This window comes from Budorcas taxicolor, chromosome 2 (assembly GCF_023091745.1).
Source record: "Budorcas taxicolor isolate Tak-1 chromosome 2, Takin1.1, whole genome shotgun sequence".
NCBI classification, from domain to species: Eukaryota; Metazoa; Chordata; class Mammalia; order Artiodactyla; family Bovidae; genus Budorcas; species Budorcas taxicolor.
Genome location: NC_068911.1, coordinates 16,913,719 through 16,934,068, shown reverse-complemented (window position 1 = coordinate 16,934,068; position 20,350 = coordinate 16,913,719). Strand labels below are relative to the sequence as shown.

The 20,350-nt window shown below is 53.3% G+C and overlaps 2 protein-coding genes across 10 annotated transcripts; one reads left to right on the top strand and one right to left on the bottom strand.

The window, feature by feature from the left end:
* The first annotated feature begins 566 nt into the window (after positions 1-566).
* Positions 567-4,665, top strand: TUFM (Tu translation elongation factor, mitochondrial). The gene is made up of 10 exons (XM_052660012.1): positions 567-826; positions 930-1,124; positions 1,860-2,026; positions 2,250-2,354; positions 2,445-2,609; positions 2,742-2,874; positions 2,958-3,062; positions 3,179-3,330; positions 3,421-3,540; positions 4,296-4,665. The coding sequence occupies exons 1-10, from the start codon at positions 784-786 to the stop codon at positions 4,467-4,469; spliced, it is 1,359 nt and encodes a 452-aa protein (XP_052515972.1). The 5' UTR covers positions 567-783; the 3' UTR covers positions 4,470-4,665.
* A 2,264-nt stretch (positions 4,666-6,929) lies between these two features.
* ATXN2L (ataxin 2 like) lies at positions 6,930-18,645 on the bottom strand. Of its 9 annotated transcripts, none has more exons than XM_052635420.1 (24): positions 18,144-18,645; positions 16,620-16,656; positions 16,349-16,405; positions 16,188-16,259; positions 15,667-15,817; positions 15,199-15,323; positions 14,289-14,380; positions 13,638-13,838; positions 12,667-12,842; positions 12,396-12,506; positions 11,659-11,853; positions 11,499-11,570; positions 11,190-11,260; positions 10,703-10,998; positions 10,554-10,623; positions 9,917-10,063; positions 9,720-9,792; positions 9,436-9,626; positions 8,958-9,087; positions 8,747-8,868; positions 8,383-8,595; positions 8,051-8,240; positions 7,688-7,724; positions 6,930-7,444 (listed from the first exon to the last, which is right to left on the bottom strand). In XM_052635420.1, exons 1-23 carry the CDS (start codon positions 18,440-18,442, stop codon positions 7,693-7,695), a joined length of 3,123 nt encoding a protein of 1,040 aa, XP_052491380.1. In that variant the 5' UTR covers positions 18,443-18,645; the 3' UTR covers positions 6,930-7,444; positions 7,688-7,692. The 9 variants fall into 9 exon arrangements, with proteins under 9 accessions (XP_052491380.1, XP_052491379.1, XP_052491374.1 ...); XM_052635419.1 differs by having other exon boundaries at positions 6,930-7,421; XM_052635414.1 differs by lacking the exon at positions 7,688-7,724 and having other exon boundaries at positions 7,997-8,240.
* Between the last annotated feature and the right edge of the window lie 1,705 nt (positions 18,646-20,350).

Here is a 20,350-nt window from a genome sequence, read left to right as displayed (position 1 = left end):
TGAGCCAGGGGAGGGTCTCAAAGACTGTAGGACCCGGAGGCTTTTGGACCCCTTTTCTGCCTCTTGCCCAGCTCATTTCCTCTCAGAGCTAGATGCCAGGATCTTCCTGTGAAGTAGATACTATTCCCACTTCACAGATAAGAAAACAAAGGCTTAAAAGAGAGGTGGGTCACACTAGAGACCCACCCCCAACAGGTTCCCGGGAGTCTTCCCTCAGCCTGGCCGCAGCGGCTGGTCCTACCTCCAGCTGCGACACAAGGCCGCCAGATCTGTCGTCAGACCCGCGCGGCGAGTCCGACTGGACTCCAAGTGGTTCGGGGCCAAGACGTTCCGGAGTCATCCACGCCGGGGCCGCTGCCTCTGCTTCAAGAAGGCCTGGACCGTCCCTCCGGACCTGGCCTCGCCCTGCCACGATACGTGCCCGTACAGCTCACGGCCCTGGGAACTACAACGCCCATGAGCCTCCAGGCCGTAGGCGCGCTATGAGATGCTCCACATCGCCTCCCGGCGCCGCCAGAGAGAACTGCGTGGCTCCTGAGCCCGCGAGGTTGGAGGGCGCCGTGGAAAGCTTCCCCACCTTACCACCATCAGCACTTTCCTGGACGGGTTCTGTCGCGCGCCCGGAAGTTCACAGGGCCATAGAGATTGGAGGCTAGAGGGGCCCAGACTTGCCCTCTCGGTCCTAACTTCCGCCGGAAGCGACTTCCATCCGCAATTGCCCTTTCCCCGCTGCACGCGCCGGCCCCCGTGCCCGGTACTCTCTACGGCGCCAGTACGACCACAATGGCGGCCGCCACCCTGCTGCGCGCGACGCCCCTTTTCAGCGGTGAGGGGGCGGGGAGGGCCACGGCGCCCCGGGTTCACATGGGGGTCGTCGGGAGCGGCCGGGCTCAGACCTGCGCCGTGACTCCAGGCATCTGCCCCGGCAGGTCTCGGCGCCGGCCCAGCACCACTATTGCAGGGTCTTCTGCGGCAGCTGAAGGCCCCGGCATTGCCCATCTTGTGCCGTGGCCTGGCTGTGGAGGCCAAGAAGACCTATGTGCGTGACAAGCCCCATGTGAACGTGGGTACCATCGGCCATGTAGACCATGGCAAGACCACCCTGACCGCGGCCATCACGAAAAGTAAGTGGGGTTGGGTTGGGGGGCTTCCAGCAACGCCTGCTCTGCAGGTGGGCCTTGGAGCCAAGGGGGCGGGGCCCGCGGAGGAACTCCCTAGGTGTTTGGTGCTGCCCCAAGGCGCCAGGTGGCTTCCCAGGTGGCGCTAGTGGTAAAAAACTCGCTCGCCAATGCAAGTTAGGCGCAAGAGAGGCCGGTTCGATCCCTGGGGTTGGGGAGATCCCCTGGAGAAAGGAATGGCAATCTACTCCAGTATTCTTGCCTGGAGAATCTCATGGACAGAAGAGCCTGTCCATAGACTGTCCTTTTCTAAAGTGGAAAGGGCCTTGCTGAAAAGTGTGTTCCCTTCCTTCCCTTAGTTTTAGCAGGCTACAGTCCATAGGGTCGCACAGAGTCGGACACGACTGAAGTGACTTACCAGGGCACAAGGCGCCAGAAATTGGGCGGACAGTACACTGCAGGATGCAGAAGACAGATTTCCCGTGAACACGAAGTTTTTGATGCATAAGTTGGGGGACCCCCCCAGTGGCCTCCCTCCAGCCCTGGGAAGGTGCCCTATAAGCAGAACTGTTGGCCTAGAGAAGTCACAGGGCTAGCCCTTGAGGCTCTATAACCTTTCTTTCTGATTTGGAGTTACTAGTCCCAGGAGTTGAAGGAGGGTATCTTGGAAGGTTGCTTTTCCTAGACTGTCCTTTTCTAAAGTGGAAAGGGCCTTGCTGAAAAGTGTGTTCCTTCCCTTAGTTTTAGCAGAGGGAGGTGGGGCCAAGTTTAAGAAGTACGAAGAGATTGACAACGCCCCAGAGGAGCGAGCCCGAGGTATCACAATCAATGCGGCTCATGTGGAGTATAGCACAGCCGCCCGCCACTATGCCCACACTGACTGCCCTGGTCATGCAGATTACGTTAAGGTGAGAGCCGCTGGGGACAGGGCTTGGGAACTGCCCCCCTCAGGAAAAACGTTAGGATTGTGGGGAGGAGGTTAAGATATTTGAGATGTATGGGTTGGAGATCCTGGATCTGTGGGCCTGGCCAGTCACAGCAGGTGGTAAAGAAGTGTCTGTGCTTGGCTAGGTGGCTGGGGAGTGGAGGAGGTCATGGAATTGCACTACTTCCTCTCCTCTTTCTCCCCAGAATATGATCACAGGCACTGCCCCCCTCGACGGCTGCATCCTGGTGGTGGCAGCCAATGATGGCCCCATGCCCCAGACCCGAGAACACTTACTGCTAGCCAGACAGGTACTCAAGAGCCTGGGAAGGGGTGGAAGGGGGGGGCGGGCAGGTGTTGGGCCATTCAGGACACCGTCTGTGTGTCTTTTTCACCTGCAGATTGGTGTCGAGCATGTGGTGGTGTATGTGAATAAGGCGGACGCTGTGCAGGACTCTGAGATGGTGGAGCTGGTGGAGCTGGAGATCAGGGAACTGCTGACTGAGTTTGGCTACAAAGGGGAGGAGACTCCAGTCATTGTCGGTTCTGCCCTCTGTGCCCTTGAGGTGAAGGCGGGGTCAGGCTGGGGAGGGGGCTGGATGGGCACCCAGAGCTCTGCTCTGAGTCCAGGGCCTGGCTCTGGGCAAGTAAGAAGAGCAGAATGGAAGTTTCAGGGTCCTGTCACTTCCCGCTCATAGCAACGTGACCCCGAGCTAGGCCTGAAGTCCGTGCAGAAGCTACTGGATGCTGTGGACACATACATCCCAGTGCCCACCCGGGACCTGGAGAAGCCTTTCCTGCTGCCCGTGGAGTCAGTGTACTCGATCCCCGGTGAGGACCTGGCTCACTGCATTCCCTTCCCCTCTCTGCCGCTTCATCCGGTGTCCCTGATGCCCTGTCCTGTTCCCTCCCAGGCCGGGGCACAGTGGTGACAGGCACGCTCGAACGTGGCATTTTGAAGAAAGGAGACGAGTGTGAATTCCTGGGACACAGCAAGAATATTCGCACTGTGGTGACAGGTACAGGAGGCAGCCTTGGGACCCAGAGCCTCTAGGATGACATCTCCCCCCCGCAGACCCCCCAGTGCCTTCCCTCTGCCCCCACACCCTTCTCCCGCGTGTCTCCCCTCTCTTAGGCATTGAGATGTTCCACAAGAGCCTGGATAGGGCAGAGGCGGGCGACAACCTTGGGGCCCTGGTCCGAGGCTTGAAGCGGGAGGACCTGAGACGTGGCCTGGTCATGGCCAAGCCAGGTTCCATCCAGCCCCACCAGAAGGTGGAGGCACAGGTGAGGGCTCTAGGTGATGGGCAGGCACTGTGGAGGGTCAGTGCTTCCAGCGAGGCCCAGCTTCACCCATGTTCTCGCTCCCTCTCACAGGTGTACATCCTCAGCAAAGAAGAGGGTGGCCGCCACAAGCCTTTTGTATCCCACTTCATGCCTGTCATGTTCTCCCTGACTTGGGACATGGCCTGTCGGATCATCTTACCTCCGGGGAAGGTATGATGTTATGGCAGTGGGGGTGACTTTTCCTTGGTGAAGAAAGCCTGGCTGATGGTGCAAGAGGAGAGCTGGTGATGGAAGGGTCAGATCAGTGGGTTCAGGCGGAACGAATCCTCTTCCAGGGTTCCTTAGCTGTGTTAGCATTGACCCACACAGATTCCCCAGCAGAGTTCCTGTAGTAGAGAGTTCCACTGTATTTTACGTAAAGGCTCAAGAGAAGTCTTGAGCCCAAGACCTGCATAACTCCAAATTTTATAAACAATTTTTTTTCTCAAGAAAAGCTTTAGAGACGCTAATGGCTAGTCCTTTTTAATTTTTATCTTTAGAGCTTGTCTATTGGCCTCCCTGGTCTTCGTTGCACTGCACAGGCTTTGCTGTTGGGAGAGTGGGGGCTCCTCTCCAGTTGCAGTGCATGGGCTTCTCATTTCAGTGGCTTCTCCTGTTGCAGAGCCCAGGCTCTAGGGCATGTGGGCTTTAGTAGTTGTGGCACAGGGGCTTAGTTGCCCCACGGCATGTGGGATCTTGTTTCCCAGATCAGGGATCGAATCCATGTCCCCTACATTGACAGGCAGATTCCTAACCACTGGACCACCAAGGAAGTCCCATCAGTCCTTTTCTGCCTTTGCATATGCCTAACAGCTAGGACAGAAGTTTCCCCAGAATCACCCTGCTGCATTTTCCCATAACCTTTAACCTTGGTAACTAACGGGAAGTGAAGGTGCCCTGAAACATGGTCTGTGTCTGCCTTTCAGGAGCTTGCCATGCCTGGGGAGGACCTGAAGCTCGCGCTCATCTTGCGGCAGCCAATGATCTTGGAGAAAGGCCAGCGTTTCACCCTGCGGGACGGCAACCGGACCATCGGCACTGGCCTCGTCACTGACACGCCGGCCATGACCGAGGAGGACAAGAACATCAAGTGGAGTTGAGTCTGGACGTCTGCTGCTGTGGCTCTCTTGTGCTCAGGGCTACACTGGCCAGCGTTCTCTCCTGCCTCTGCGGCCCTCTTTGCAGGGCAGAGGCTGTGGCCCAGCTGAATTGCAGCGAGATACTTCCCCTGGTCCAAGGGCCATGTGGCTGGCCAGGTGAGGTAGGTCAATAAACTGTTCTGTGAATAGAAAGATAGCCTGTGTGTCCTGTGTCATTTGTACTCTGGGAGGGTGGGGGATATAGAAATGGAGCTGAAGCCCAGGATACATGAGCTTGGGAGTGATCCCTGAGCCATTTGAACTGAGAGTACTTCTCTAGCCTCACGAGTTCATCTCTGGTACACGGTGGAAGAGCTCTCGTCTTAAAGCAGTGCTGTGGCAACATGAGGAAGGTAGAGAAACTAAAGGACTGAAAGCTATCCTAGTGAGCTTTCTATGATTACTTCAGTTCAGTTCAGTTGCTCAGTGGTATCTGACTGCGACCCCATGGATTGCAGTACACCTGTCCATCACCAACTCCCGGAGTTTGCTCAAACTCATGTCCATCGAGTTGGTGATGCCATCCAACCTTCTCATCCTCTGTCTTCCCATCAGATGGCCAAAATATTGGAGCTTCAGCATCAGTCCTTCCAATAAATATTCAGGACTGATTTCCTTGAGGATTGACTGGTTTGATCTTGCTGTCCAAGGGACTCAAGAATCTTCATCAACCCCACAGTTCAAAAGCATCAATTCTTTGGTGCTCAGCTTGCTTTGTGGTCCAACTCTCACATCCATATATGACTACTGGAAAAACCACAGCTTGGACTATATGGACCTGTAAAGTCAAGTCTGCTTTTCAATATGCTGTCTAGGTTTGTCATAGCTTTTCTTCCAAGGAGCATCTCTTAATTTCGATTGCTTAGCAAAATGCTACATAAAACAGGCTAAATGTTAGCTATTCCTAGAGATACTGGTCAAACGGTTATAGCTTGGGCCCAGTTCAGGTGCCTGGTCTCTTTGAGTAGTCACCAGCCTGTTCATGTCTAGCTACCCTTATTTAAACTTAATACTGGGTACTGGGTGGTCTATCTTGACTCTAGACCCAGCACATAGAATATTATACTTGGGAAATAATTTGTAGGCTTGATGGGTTATCCCCACCATATCACTAAGTCCAAACAGGAGTGAGAAATTGTAGAATGAAAGTTTCATTTTTAATGTTAATTACTGAGATTTAAAATTAACAAGGTCTGTTTATCAAATCAGAGATTTTGGGATGACCCCCAGAAACACAGGTGGCATTCAGCAGGGATTAATGGCACCTTTTCAAAGTATCCTGACAAATGAATATACTCAGGACAGACAACCTACTCACAAACAGCACAAGAGAATGGAGGCTCTTAGGCCCAGAACGAGGCAAACAGAAGCAAACTTCACATAAAGCAATCTCATGAAAAGTACTCTCCAACAGTAAAGCATAATTACTTGTTTTACCTTCAGTGTGCAATGAGAGGCTGATGAAAGTTTTCAGGCAGATTCAGTCAGGGTGGAGGCTAAAGTTCCTTCTAGCTCCTAAGATTTCTGCTCTTAGGAATAAATTAAGAGGGCTACCCAGGAACACCTGCTATTACGTACGTCTCCAGCACTATAGAAACCAGGTCTCCATCTGCACTGCAGACATCTGGAGCCAACCTGAAGGCTTTCTTGCTCTATTTCCATTAAGGCCTCCCAACCCCAGTTGGAGAGCTGTCACTTGGGACCACACATCTGCGTTTTTAAAAAACATTTGGCTGCACCAGGTCTTAGTTGCAGCATGTGGGATCTAGTCCCCTGACCAGGGATCAAAGCTGGGGCCTCCTGCATTAGGAACACAGTCTTAGCCACTGGACCAACGGGAAGTCCCCAACTTGCCCCTTCTTAACAACCAATTAGAGGCTACAGATCAGTCCCATTCTCTATCCTCTACCTGTAAGAAACAGATAAGAAACGAATACCAGTTCTTATTAGTAAAGAATTCCAAACTCCTCCTGGAGCCTATTGTTTCTCCATCCCATACCTGGCCCCCATCTTTCAAATCCAGCCCCTGCTTCCCTCAGCCTGGCTCAACCCAGCCCTCCTGCCACTTTCACTAGCAGCTTCATCCTATATAGCTTTCACCCACAACCAAGACCTCTCAGCTGTGCACCACTCTGGCCCTTATCTCAGGTGGCCCAAAACACAAGTGTACTTTTTAGGGCAAAGAGTTAGACATCATTCACGAAGCACTTTCCTTAGAAATGAAAACCTCAAGTCACACCTCATGATGAGGCCAGTTCTGAGGTGAGAAAACAGCCTTTGAGACAATGGCAGGCCTACATGGCGGTTACAGAGCCATAAGGGCATCTCTGGGTACTCTGGGCAACTACAGTGCCCCACCCTGGAAACCTCATAAAACTAACCACTCCCATCTTACTATTCAAAGAGGAAACTACAGGCCGGTTAAGTTAGTTTAAAATTTTATTTTTTTTTAATTTTTTTAAATATTTTTATGTAATAAAAAGTAAAAGTCCTTGTCCAACCATCCTTGCGGGGCATGTCTGTTTCTCTTACGCAGGTGACTCAAGTTAATGGGAAGAAAGAACAGGGGGCCCAAGGTTATAAATAATAGAAAATAAAAGATCTTCCGTCTCCAGCGGGGAGGGGGGGATAGATGAGAGGACGGGAGGGCAAGATGGGGTGGGGATGGGCAGGGGCAGAGCAGGAACCCCCCCCACCCCCCGCTGGACCCTGGCCCTGCCCACTTTGAGGCCCTTCCCATTCAAGGTGCTTGGCAGGAATTCCCCAGCTCCCCCGGGGCCGGGAAAGGGGGTGGGGGGCTGGGACTGGTCCGAGCTGCTGGGGGAAGAGACATAGATCACTCTTCCCTCCACTCATGGAGGTCTCAGGTCGCGGCCAGGACAATCTTCAGTTCCCCGGGGGGTGGAAGGGGAGCTGCTGGGAGGGATGAGATTGAACTGGTTGGAGGGGAAAGAGAAGAGAGCAGGAGCATTAGAACCCAAGCAGCTGTCCCTTCATCCAATGCCGTCCAGTGTGGGGTGTGGGGGGAGTGTTGGTAGGAGCGGCCGCCTCGAGGTGTCTCATGGGGCTGTCAGAAGCACAGATCAATCGCCGTTTCCCCGTGAGCCAGAGCCCTTCCTCACGTGCCCAGCTCAGCCCCCCACACCCCAGCCTGGCCCTGTCTACTGCGCTGACCTTACCTCGGCTAAGTCAGGAGACAGTCGGGGTCACTGAGAGCTGGGGAGGCAGTGGGGAGGGGGGCTGCTGGATCACAACTGAGCGAGGACGGAGGGAAGCAAAGGACAGAGCCAGGAGCAAGCCCCTGGCGGCGGCGACTGTGGCTTCTGCCCACCCTACATACTTCACAGACAGGTGCAGGTCGGCAGGCGCCCTGTGGGACAGCCCTGCCTCCAAGACCCCTCACTCCCCACCCAGAACCCGTGCATCCTGCCCCACCTGCAGCCCATCAGCTCTTCCATGCCAAATACCCCCAGCTAACGAGAACTCACGAATCCTGTCATCGGCTCCTCCTGGAAATCCAGGCGCCTGGCCAGGCTGCTCACCTTGGGGGTGTCCGATGTAGGGGTAGGGTGAGGGTGTGGAAGCTGAGAGTGCAGGCACCCCACTCTGGGGCACCGCGCCTTGGGGGGGGCCCCCATGGCTCTGGGGTGGGTGCAGCAGCATCACCTGGGGCGGGTGGGGAGCCCCAGGGTGAGGGGGCGGGGCTGCTGTGATTCCAGTTTGGACATGGGCCTGTGGAGAACAGAAAAGGAGCTGTGAGCACCATGGGAGCGCCACAGGGTCGGAGAACCCCAGGCAGTGGCAGAGGGAAAGGCGCACCGATGACCCCGGGAGGGGCGCCCCACGGCTCAGGGCAGGTGGCGTGGGCTCTTACCTGGGTAACATGGGCCATGTTGGTGAAGCCGTGGGGCAGCTGCTGGTGGGCATGGATGGCATATACAGCGGCTGGTTGGGGGAAGCTGCTCTGAGGGGACTGGGCAGAAGGTCCCGGTGGCAGAGAAGGCGGCGTGCCTGTCAGGGCCCCTGGGTGGTACAGGTTCTGCTGTGGCTGTCCACTGCCCAGGTGTGGGGCCTGCCCCGCCTGGTGCTGTCATCAGGGCAAGGCGAACGGTGAGTGCCACTTCCAGTACCACCTCTGACCCTCAGGTTCTCCCCACTAGGGAATGACCCCGAGTCCTAGTCCTCTCTTTCAGCCACTCATCCCTGCCCAACCCACGTGGATGCCCCACAGCAGGCACCTGGACAGGACTGGGGGCCGCATGCTGGGACGGTGGCTGGCTCCCAGTAGGTGTGGTGGCCGGCTGCGGCTGGTGGGCATGGAGCTGCGTGGCATGGTGTGGATAGGACTGGTGAACAGTGGCTACAGCAGGAAAGGGGAGACAATCAGTGACAGGCACCCCGGAGGGGCTGAGCAGCACGGCCCGGGTCAGGGGACAGGACAGAACTCACCATAAAGGGCCTGGGGGGTGGGCTGCTCTGCAGAAGGGTACTGAGGGGTGGAGGATGACACGATGGCCTGGGGATGGCTCCCCGACGTCAGCATCCGTGGGTTGCTTTGAAGCATGGGGGCAAACACCGGCTGGAGGAGGAGGAGAGAAGCGGTTGGCCCGGCGGAGGGCCCAAGAGAGTACCCTGCTGCCAGACAACCGGGTTCAGTACTACTCTGCTCTCATCATGATGACCACCTTACTTTACTTTCACAATACCCTTATCAAGTAGATGCTACACTTTACAGAAGGAAAAAACAAAGGCCCCAGAATCCACTGCCTCCCCAGGGTCCTACTACAGCCAAAACTGAAGCCCAAGTTGGACCCCACCACCCAGAACTCTTGCTGGCTTCTCCTGCCAGCTCCTGAGTGTGGGAGGTGGAGGAGGCTTGCCAAGATGCCAGGACTCTGTACCCCACCTTCTTCCATGCCTCAGTCACCTGCGAGGGGTAGTGGGCCATGGGTTGCATCATGGCGGGCTGGCCTGGGAACTGCTGTGGGTTGTAGGGGATGTAGGAAGAGTAAGGGGTGGCGGCCACCAGAGGTGGACCAGCGGCGGCGGCGGCAGCCTGCATCATGGGAGGGGCGGAGGCTGGCTGGTGTTGGTCCGAGCGCTGCGGGGGCAGGGAGCCTGCAGGTGGGGGGAAGACGGTGCAGAGCTCAAGCTCCATCTGCCAGCAGGCAGTGGGTGGCACCTTGCATGGCCCCTCCTGACCCTGCTCACCTTTGGCGCCCCGGTACTTGCCCTGCTGTCCAGGCACTGAGTTGGACACAGGATACGGATACATCTGCGGTGCCTGGGGACCAGAACAGAGGTGAGGCTGAACGACTCGCTCGTGAACGCTCATAGACAGGTGGGCCTTGGTCCCTCAGGCAGCCCAGTCACGTCTCTTACCCTGGGCCCACCCAGTCTCTTCTCACCTGAACAGCTGGTCCCATGTGGATCTGAGGTATGTAGGAGATGTACTGGGGGCTATAGAGCCCACTCTGGCCTGCTGTCAGCACCGGGATGGAGGGAGTTGAGTGAGTTCGGGGCCCAGGAGAAGTTGGAGTACTGGTGGATTTATTCTGTAAGAGACAAAGGAGGACATGCAGAAGATATCTTAATGACGTCTATACCACCCTCCTCTCCCAGTCAAGGGCATCCAGAGTGCTGTGCACCAAACATATCCTACACTTTATCTTGGTTAAACCTCCCATCAACCTCCAGATGAGTGATCTTAAATTACAGGCAAGGAAACTGAGACAGAGAGGTTAAGTGGTTCATCCAAGATCACAGAGCTTGCAAGAGGTTCAAGCGCAGTCAGTGGGCCCAAATGAAGCCCATGCTCCTAAATGCCAGACCGTGACTCCCCCTGAACCAAATGCCAAGTCCCAGTGAGGAACCCATAAATATCTGTCAGATACTTCACGATCCCCGGCCAGCCACTGCTAAGACCTGCTTCCACGACTGCTGCGGTCCTGACATACTTGTATAACTGTTCCTCACTCCCCCCAACACCCAGCTCCCAACTCTCCTCATGGAAACCCCAGCCCACATTCCCCTGTTCCATCTCACCACAGAGAGCAGGGGCTTAGTGGGGTTGAACTCCTTGGCATTGGGGTTCAATGTTGACTTCTTCACTTGTCTATGATAGAAAAATGGAGTAAATTCTCACGGCCTGCCTCTCGTCACCAGACACCCACCCAGCTCCCCATCCCACTCACTCGGCAACTGGGCCCTCATCCTTGTCATCTCCCTTGATGAGGCCCACTGGGGGGCTGCCAGTTTGGCTTGGGCAAGGTTGGGGAGGCTGCTCCGGCCCCTCAGCAGCCCCTGCTGGTGGCAGGGGTGGTTTGTCCTCCTTGTCTGATACTGATTCAGCCTTTGAGGAAACAGGAGACCCCAGGGGCTCTGAAGCCAAAAGACCATCCACCTCCTTCTCCTTCCCTTTGGCTTCCTCTTTCAGGATCCGTGGAGGAAAAGGATCCAAGCTGGTCTCAGGGGAGCTACTGGGCTGAAGCTAGAAAGACAGAAACACAGAACATAGAGAGTACTCTCCTATCTCAACCCCAGACTCACCTTCCTTCGTTTATCTTTGCGTGCTCTAATCTCTCAATGCCACCCAGTGCCTATTCCATAAACCTCTCCCCAGACCTCTCAACCTTCATCTCTTTCCTGTTAACATCCTAGTCACTCCCACACTTCACTCACCTTAAACTGGGCCCCAAACTTTCTCAGTTCTTCCAGTTGAAAACGCTTCTGTTCGTTCTGAAGGCCAGGGACTATGAGAAAAAGCAAAAAAGAAGAAAACACACATTTCTTTTCTTGAAGGTGGCTACACAGCAACCCAAAGAACAAAGAAACCAAGGGAAAAAAGCTGAGCTTATTAGAACCCTTTAAGTTAGGATCAAAGGGCTGACCCAATGTCATCTGTTTCTGAATTGGAACACTTTCCTAAGTGAAAATGCTCCCCTAATCAAAGGGGCATGAGACCCTGGCAGGAAAAACAACAATCCTCACCTTTCCCTGCAATCCGGGACAACTCCTGGGACTCCAGGGTCCTTCCAGGTTCCTTGGCCGGGAGTTCTTTTACTGAGCAAGAAAGAAGAGACACATGAAGCCCCTTCTGTCCAGAAGCATACTTCCCACTGTCCGCAGTCCCCCACCAGGTGGCTCTTACCATCTGTGGGGGCCAGTGAGATCTTTGGAGAAGCTGGGGAAATGGAGCCTACTCCAGGATCCCCAACTGCTGATGTCACTGGGATGGAAGCTGAAGAGGTGGGTACTGCTGAGCCCATGGGAGGCTCAGGACAGGAAGCTGAGATTGGGGCAGGGGCAGCTGACTTGGGAGAGCGCGGTGGGTACATCCGGCCCACTGGAAGAAAAGGGAGAGGGATTTGTGTTGGTCACTGCTGGACACTGAGCAGTGAGTACTAGGGACCCACCAGAAACACCAAGGAAAGTTTATCTACAAGGTCACAAACCTAAATGTTTAGAAGGCCAAGGCAAGTAAGGTAAGCACGTAAAATGGCCTCATGGGTACCATGAAAGACTGGAATGCTCCGAGGGGCAGTCATGACTCAGTTCCAGCCAACCAGAGCTTTACAGAAAGACAGGTTCTGTGTTGGCAGAACTTTCTGTTTTTCAAAAGATATTAAGACATTTTCTATGATTTCTCCTCCCTTAAAATCAGTTGCCAACTAATTTAAACAAAGGCACCTGCCAGCCAGACACAACGCATGGATTGCCATGCTGGAATTTCTCCCTGAGGGAAACTGAAAAATTCTTTCCTAAAAAGCATAAATAAATACTGGCCTCCAAAACACCTTTATCTTGGAACTCTCCCAGCCCAGCATTCTAACAACTGACTATTTACACCCCTATCCATTTGTTCACGTAACGCTGCTGGAATCTTACCTGCAGGAGGAGGTGGAACAGAGGCTTCTCCAGAAGGCCTGCTGCTGGGGGAAGACAGAGTCTTGGCACCTCTCAGAGGTCGCTGGGCCTTAGGGGACATGCGGGAAGGGCCTATTTTTTTTTTTTTTTTTTAAGATGGGGAAAAAAGAGGCAGAGTTCCTGCTATTACATGACCATCAATGCAACTTCCATCCAACCCACCTAAACCATTTTCCTTGCCACCTACCACCATCCCCTTCCCCACCATCAACAAGTCAGCTTCCTAACTCACCTCCATTGATACCACGTGCCTCAGAACCTGGGCCAGGACTGCTATTGTCAAGATGGTGAGGGCCACGGGGCGGCAAAGAGCTAAGGCCAGGCCGGCCGCCCCGAGAACTACTGCAGCGAACGCCTCCCCGGGGACCTTCCCGAACTCGCTGGGGTAGAGGGATATACTTTCCCTCCCTGGGGGAGAGAGTTCAAATAACATCAAGTAGCCACAAAACACACGATTTCCAAGAATGAAGCCCTCCTTATAAAGTCCACCTCCTGCCTCAATGCATACACACAAATATGCCTGACTTCAGCTTTCTGTACTATTTCCCTTGAGAAACTATCCTGCAGTTCCAGGATTATGACCCTACATTGCAGCTACCCCTGACCAGACCAAAGCAGCCAGTGCTCCATTAATCTTTAGCCCCGCCTGACGTACAAGACAGGTAGTATATATAACATTGTGGATTAAGGTACAATACACTTCAGTTTCATTCTCATAAAAGGAGAAGTTAAGACATATATAGGAATGAAATGCAGAATAAAAAAAGAATATGAAGAATTCCCTAGGGGTAGGACTCTGAGCTTTCAATGCTGAGGGCCTAGGTTCCTGGTTGGAGAACTAAAATCCTACAAGTTGCAGAGTGCAGCAGAAAGCAAAAAAAGGAAAAGAAAAAAAAAGGTATCAAAAATCGGTGGGGGAAAGAAAACCTGTCTTAATCCCTAATCTTTAGCCTTGTTACTTCAGACAAATAGTTCTAGGCTTCAGCATCCTAAACCCCCAAATTCGGAATAACTATGTATTAACCTATATGACTGTGAGGCTTCAACAAGAGTATATAACAAGCTCTCAGCCCTAAACTAAATCAAAAAATTGGGAGTAAATACATATTAACCTATGTGGTTGTGAGGCTTCAACGAAAGTATACACCAAAATCCTGGCGCAAACACTGAGCCCCACCCGGACCAGCCTCCCCCAGCAATCACCTGGCTGCCAAACTGGGGCTCTCACGCCCTGAGCCCTGTCGCTGAACCGCACTGTGCTTCTCCTCCTCCGTGCGCCCATCATCATTCTCCATGGCGATCCGCAGGCGGTACTGGGGGCTCGATTCAATCTCTCGGGCCAACTGGGCAGCACGCAGCTCCCGCTGACGGAATTCTTCTGAATTGTCCTTCTCTAAGGGCACCCTGTGAGGACCGTCGCCACCCCAGGGCCACGGGACAAGAGGGAGGAAAAAGGACGACATTTCTATCAGTCCTATCACCAGATCAGACGTGGGTACTTAAACCCTCAACAACTCAGCATACACTGATCTGGCATGTAGCAGGTTCCTAGGCAGAGCAGCAAGGCATCTCTCTGAATCTGAGGGACACTGAGACACACATATAAATTTGTTAAGATTTTACAGGAAAAGTATGGACCAAAAAAGCAGTTAATTCTACCCACGGAATCAAGGTTATGAGAAAGAGAAAAACCTTTTCACGAGGAGTTCACAAGGCAGGTCAGGAGTGGGGAGACGGCAACCCAGACACCCAGAAAGACATGTACAAAAGCTATGTTCCACCTAGAGACCTCCCTTCTGTTGATGTCCCCATACCTCAAACTGCACCATGTGTGAACTACCGAAAGACACTCACGTGTAAGAAGAGAGACTGCTGTCATAGGTGGTCTTTACACCATAGTTCTCCTCATTGAACTTGAACATTTCGTTGGGGTCCCATCCATTAGACTAGAGGAAGAGGGAGAATGTTTCAAAGCTCAGCAAGGAAAGCAATAATAACCAATTTTTCTCTTCCCTCAGGTTGAAAGATTAAAAATCTGACCAAACCAAGAGTGGGGAAAAAAAGGAACAGGGCTGATGGGAAGCTCATCTACTGACTGCAGCACAAATTGGCAGTTTCCAAGACATAGAAGTCTTTGGGACCTAACATCCATTTCCAGATTTATATCCCAGAGAAATTCTGACCTAAGTGCATGAGGATACACATTCTAAAAATCCAGTAAGGTACTATTTTTAATACCAAAATAATGGCCCAGAAACACCAATAAAAAAGGAACAGATACAATATATTGTATATACACACAAGTATACACATACAAATAGCACAACACATGTAGTTAAGAGCAATGACTAGGATCTATATACCAAAGTGAAACATCCAAAAATAGGTAGGAAAAGCAAATTTTAAACAAACTAATAAAGTGAGGTAACAATTCACTGACAAATTTTAAATCAAGGTGGTTGTTTGGAGGAAGGGAAACGGGCCTATACAATACGCAATCTCATCTGTATCTTTTTTCTCCCAGGCTAGGAAAAAACTGATTTGAAGCAAATTTTAACAGGTATCAATTACTGATGGTAGAAAAACAAATATTTCTGTTTGAGTATGTCCTATACCTTTCCATTGGACTCTGACTGCCAGGCAATAGTAATAGATTTCTCCCCGCCCACCCCAGCAATTCTCGGGTCCAAGAGTGATGTCACGGTCAACACCCCACTTGGGCAGCAGAGCCCCCAGCTCTAGGGCTCCCCAGAAGGGACTGTACCATGTCAGACTCCAGGTCGTAGTCATCGCTGTTGCTGTCTCCCCCCTCCCAGCGCTGAAGCACCTTCTCCTTGTGCTCCCCATTCACCTTCGAGTTCATGGCAATGGCCGAGTCAGTGAACTTATCTGTGAAGGTGGATTGAGATCAGCGGTCAGGTGGTACTTCATAGCCGTCTTTCCAACACCCTTCCCACCACAGAAGCAAAGTGGGTGCAGGGCAGCATAAAAACACTTGTTCCAAGAGTTCAAAAGAAGCAAGGAGGTGAAAACAAAGCAGGAAAAGTATGAACCACAACATAGGCTGGGATTCACCCCACTGCATCTTAGACATTAACACATGTTCTCAAGAAAAAACTTCCAGTCCTCCTCCTCAGAAATAAGGTGACAAAGAACGGAAAGGAGGAGAATCAGATCATCACATTCTCTGCCTTCTACTGGGTCTGACACAACAGCCTGCACCCATAAATACCTTTAGTAGCATAATTGAAGTCGACATTTCGGAAGTGGACAAGCATGACATCACTTGGCTTAAACACCATGGTGTCCACTATGTCTTCCCGACGAGGGCCACCCGCTGGCTCCGATACCTTCCGGTGCACAGCGTCCACTGCCAGTTCAAACTATAAAAGGTCCATTTCCCAGCAACCAAGGGTCAGTATTAAGAAACGTGAAGACAAAAATATGACTTTTAATTTCACCATTTCTAAACTTTCCCCAACACCACATTCTCACGTCCACTGTCTTGACAACATCACCCATGGGATTTAGTCAAAGCCCCAAACTTTAAACTTCTCATCAAAATACCCAGCCCTCACATTTCAAACCCACGTCTTTAATTCCATGCAGCTCTATTCCGACAAAGGCCTACAAAAACGAGGCTAGCCATCATGCTGTCCAAAACCACTCATCTTTGTATCTTCAAGGAACCTACTTCATTCTCTTCTTTCTCCCATGAAACTCCAAAAAGCAAGCTAATTTGAGTAGACTGACCTTTGAGCTCAGCGTCTTGAAGATACCCTCGTAGGTGGTACCGTTCTTCACCTTTACATCACAAGTGGAACCCTGAAAGAGCAGAGGGAAGAAAACGGAAGAGTGCCTCTAGCAAACCCATGCGTTACACCCCTCAAGCTAGCAGCAAGGGGCCCACTTACCACAACAGCGGTAAGGAAATGCAGCATTCTGGAATTGTTGTAGACACCCTCAAACACCTGTCAGTAACACAGGAGAGAGACAAAAATAAAGGAACAGCCAGTCAACACCGTACCCTCCTTCACAATGTCCACACTCCACTCATAACCACCTGGAACATATGGGATACTTGCCCTTCGGAACACATCTATTTCTGCACCTAGTCTGCCCTCTATTCCCATATATGTATCTTTTAAGTATCTGTGTCTTAGACAGGGGAGAAATGGCACTCACCGGTGACTGTGGAGGTCCCTTTCCTGTGCTTTGTCCCCTATAAGAGAAGGAAACAAGAAGCTAGTTATTTAAGTACAATCAAGCCCTTTTATTCAACTGCTTTCAAAGGACTGTATGCCAAGACCACATACTATGTGAGGATGACGACTTAGGCTACAAATTATCAACCAACAGATTTTCAAATTCTCACTTCAGAGAGGAAGAAAAGCACTAAAAGCCATTTCCTCCAAATACCAGTAAAATAGGCTCAATCTGTCAACTGCTTTAAAAGCCAATTCAACACAACGTTTCTGCAAGAGGGCCAGGGCTGCATGCTTCCAAATGACAAACGTTACGATATTCGACAATAACCCCCACCAGATGTAACAGTGGAAGCTCAGAGAACGCAAATTTTGAACTACCTAGGTTCAGGTAAATTACCTCCCAAACAGGAAAGGCCATCATTTCCCGCAGCCTTACGCCCCAAACTAGGAGTGAAGGTACTCCCTCTACAATCTACCCTTCTGGACCTCTTTACTCATTCAGCCTGTTACCTACTCTGGGAGGGGTCACCTATCACCCAGTAAACCCTGCTTCTTGCTGGCTGATGTAACCAGCGGTTGAAGAGGGCGATCAGGGGGCCGTTGGCAGGGCTGGGGGACAGCGCAGCCGCAAAAGCTATCCACCCGGAGGCCTCGCCCGGTCTGCGCTTGCGCACTAAAGCCTACGGGCCTCTTCAAAATCGCCCGGTCCCCCCCCCCCCCCCGCGATCAGAACCCACTGCGCCTGCGTGTACCTCCACTCTCAATTCCATAAACCCACAAACAGAAGAAACCGAGTCGGGTGTCCACCACTCATCCAAGAACACCAGGCGAACCCGTCCACGAACACTCCCAGCCGCTGCCCTATATGTTACCCGAGGCTGGAGAATGGCCGGGTCATAAGACACAGCATCCGCGCGCACGTACGGGAAGAGCGCGCGCGCTGGAGGTTCCCAGCCCGCAGTCCTCCCAGTCCCTCCTTCCGTCCCCCCGCCCACCCTGCTCCCCTCCTACTGGCCAGACTGGGACGGGGAGGTAGCAACTCGCTCCCAAGTCCCTCCCTCCCCATTGGCCAAACTGTGAGCCGCGCGCCCCCCTCCATTGGCTACGGGCAGGGACCCCTTCCCGCAGCTGACTCCCCATTGGCTGAAGACGGGAACCGCGAGACCCTTCGTGGTAATGGAGCCGGGGACCCCGATCACCTCTTCACCCCCCCAACTCCTCGTTCCGACGCTGCCGGCGGGATGCGCCCTGCCTGCCCTTAAGGCCCAGCTCCCGAGCCCCGACTACGCTAGCAGACCTGAGCACTGCCCCTGAATACCCCGGTGGCCACCAGGGACCCTCTTCCTCCGACCTGTTAGGACCTGAGGGCCCACCCCCGTTTCACGGGGCTTTCCCACTCCCCCTGGCGACCCTCAAAGGTGGCCAGGCTAGAAGTCCACCTGGCGCGGTGTACAGGTCTCGGCCACATCGGCTCTAGCGCCCGGAAACCCACCATCCTCACCTGGCGCTGCCGATGGCCGCTGCCCCTGGCCTCTCCTGATGTTGCTGCTGCGGTGGCGGCGGTTGAGGCGCCAAGATGCCCTCGGCTCCCCGGCGGAGCCCGCTCCCGGCAGCGGCTGCAGGCCCCAGGCAGGGGGAGGCGGCCGCAGGAGGTCCTGGGGGAGCCGAGGTGGAGGCCAGGGGCCCCGGGAGACCGCCGTTGGGCGGGCTGGTGCCCCCGGGAGGGCGACGGGCCACGGCCTGTTGCGTGGGGGGCGGCTGGGGCTGGGAGGTCTGTTGTGGCGGCTGAGGCTTCAACATGATGGCAGCGTCCGGAAGGGGAATTAGGGGGAAGGGAGGGAAAGAGGAGGCCGGGGCTGGGCCCCCGCCGGAGAGCGCGGGAAGCGAAGGGGACTGGGAAGCTGGGGACCCGCCGTTGGCGGGCGGGGGCAAGCCCCGCGGTGTCGGGGGTGGATAGAGAAGACCGCGGCGCGAGGAAGCACCGCGAGGCGGAAGGGGAGGGGGTCTCGCGGGCCGGAGGAAAGCGAGAGGGCGCGAGCCGGCTTGGCGCGCGTGCGCGTCGCCGGGGAAAGGGGAGGGGGAGGAGCGCGCGGGCGGGAGCTCCCGAAGGGGGAGGGGCGGGGAGGAGGGAGCGGCGGCTCGAGATGTCCGCGCGCACCGGGGCGGTTAGCTCCGGGCGGGAGAAGAAAATAAAGGTGAATCTCGCGCCCCTCGCCTTTGGAGTGGGGAAGGAGCAGCGCGGGGCGCTTGCGTGCGCCAAGGACTTAGGGTCTCTAGGTCTCAAGCAGCCTTGAAGACTGCCTGCCGCTGTCGCTTCACAATGAGCGTGTGAAACGCTGGGGGTGGAGCCGAAGCAGCAGAGAGGAAGGAAGAGCCGGCCGCCCCGCCTACGCCGGCGGCGTAGCGTCGGGATACCTCCGCAGTAGTGTGAGAAGTCACGACGTAGCGTGCAGTTCTTCCGCCATTTGAGGGCCCATGGGCGGAGTCTTCAGTACAAAAAAGTCCCGGCACGAGAACTGGTACTTATTTAAGGCTTGTGGTAGGTTTCATGGGGGCTTTATGTGCTTTCCATAAAAGATTGATAGGCATTAATGTTATCATTTTGAGCATGCTGATCTTTGGAGATAACTCTATACCTAATTCTAAATTATTTTAATGATTTTCAAACTAATGGTTTCTCCATGCCCTAGAATGAACCCTTAAAGTGGAAGTGGCAAGTGAAAGTGTAGTCGCTCAGTTGTGTTCGACTCTTTGCGACCCCATGGACTGACTGTAGCCCACCGGGCTCCTCTGTCCATGGAATTCTCCCGGCAATAATATTGGAGTGGTAGCCTATCCCTTCTCCAGGGGGTCTCTCCCACATTGCAGGCAGATTCTTTACCATCTGAGCCACCAGGGAAGCCCAGAATGAATCTGAAACTAGTAACAGGCTGAAAACCAAAGTTCCTAGGGTCTAGTTCAAAATCTTCCACCCAGCTCTACAATGAAAACAGCTTTCAGTCATTCAAATTAGTTGGGCATTTAGGACATGGGACTTGCCTAGTGGCTCAGACAATAAAGAATCTCAACAATTCAGGAGACCCGGGTTTGATCCCTGGGTCAGGAAGATCTGCTGGAGAAGGGAATGGCAACCCACTCCAGTATTCTTGCCTGGAGAATTCCATGGACAGAGGAGCCTGAGAGGCTGCAGTCCACGGGGGTCACAAAAAGTCAGACACAGCTGAGCGACTACACCTTCTTTAGGACATTAGACTAGGTGCCCTGGATATAACTGTTAATAATTAAACCACTTCCTACTCTCAAGGAGTTTAAACTAGCAGTGTATTCAGACAGATGCAATCTATTAGGCTGAAGCACGGGCCCCTAAGAGTAGATAAGAGTGACGCCTACTTCAATGTTGGGTGATGGATTTCTAGGCAGGGGGAATAGGACATGACAAGGTAAAAAAACTTAAGCATGTCTGTAGTATAAAATAACAGGAAGGAGGTTTTAAAAATAGAAACTGAAAAGATAGGTAACCTGAGACCAGTGGGGAGCCCTTTTCAGAAAATGAAGAGGGCAGATTTGCCTTTCTAAAGGATTTACTCATTGCAAGGTGGAGAATGGAGTGCAGGAGTGATAGGTCTTAGTCCAGGTGAAACTTTCAATATCTCAGTCTCTGTTCCCTCTAGGTGTTAGCATTGGAACTCTTCCAGCTCTCAACTCTCC

Excerpts from the sequence above, each read along its gene's own strand:
- TUFM (XM_052660012.1), top strand. The coding sequence starts at position 784 with ATGGCGGCCGCCACCCTGCTGCGCGCGACGCCCCTTTTCAGCG. Across the intron at positions 2,355-2,444 it reads ACTTACTGCTAGCCAGACAG|ATTGGTGTCGAGCATGTGGT; the intron begins GTACTCAAGAGC and ends TTTCACCTGCAG. Across the intron at positions 2,875-2,957 it reads GTCAGTGTACTCGATCCCCG|GCCGGGGCACAGTGGTGACA; the intron begins GTGAGGACCTGG and ends GTTCCCTCCCAG.
- ATXN2L (XM_052635412.1), bottom strand. The coding sequence starts at position 18,442 with ATGTTGAAGCCTCAGCCGCCACAACAGACCTCCCAGCCCCAGCCGCCC. Across the intron at positions 14,381-15,198 it reads ACGACCTGGAGTCTGACATG|TCTAATGGATGGGACCCCAA; the intron begins GTACAGTCCCTT and ends CTCTTCCTCTAG. Across the intron at positions 8,241-8,382 it reads ACATGGCCCATGTTACCCAG|GCCCATGTCCAAACTGGAAT; the intron begins GTAAGAGCCCAC and ends TGTTCTCCACAG.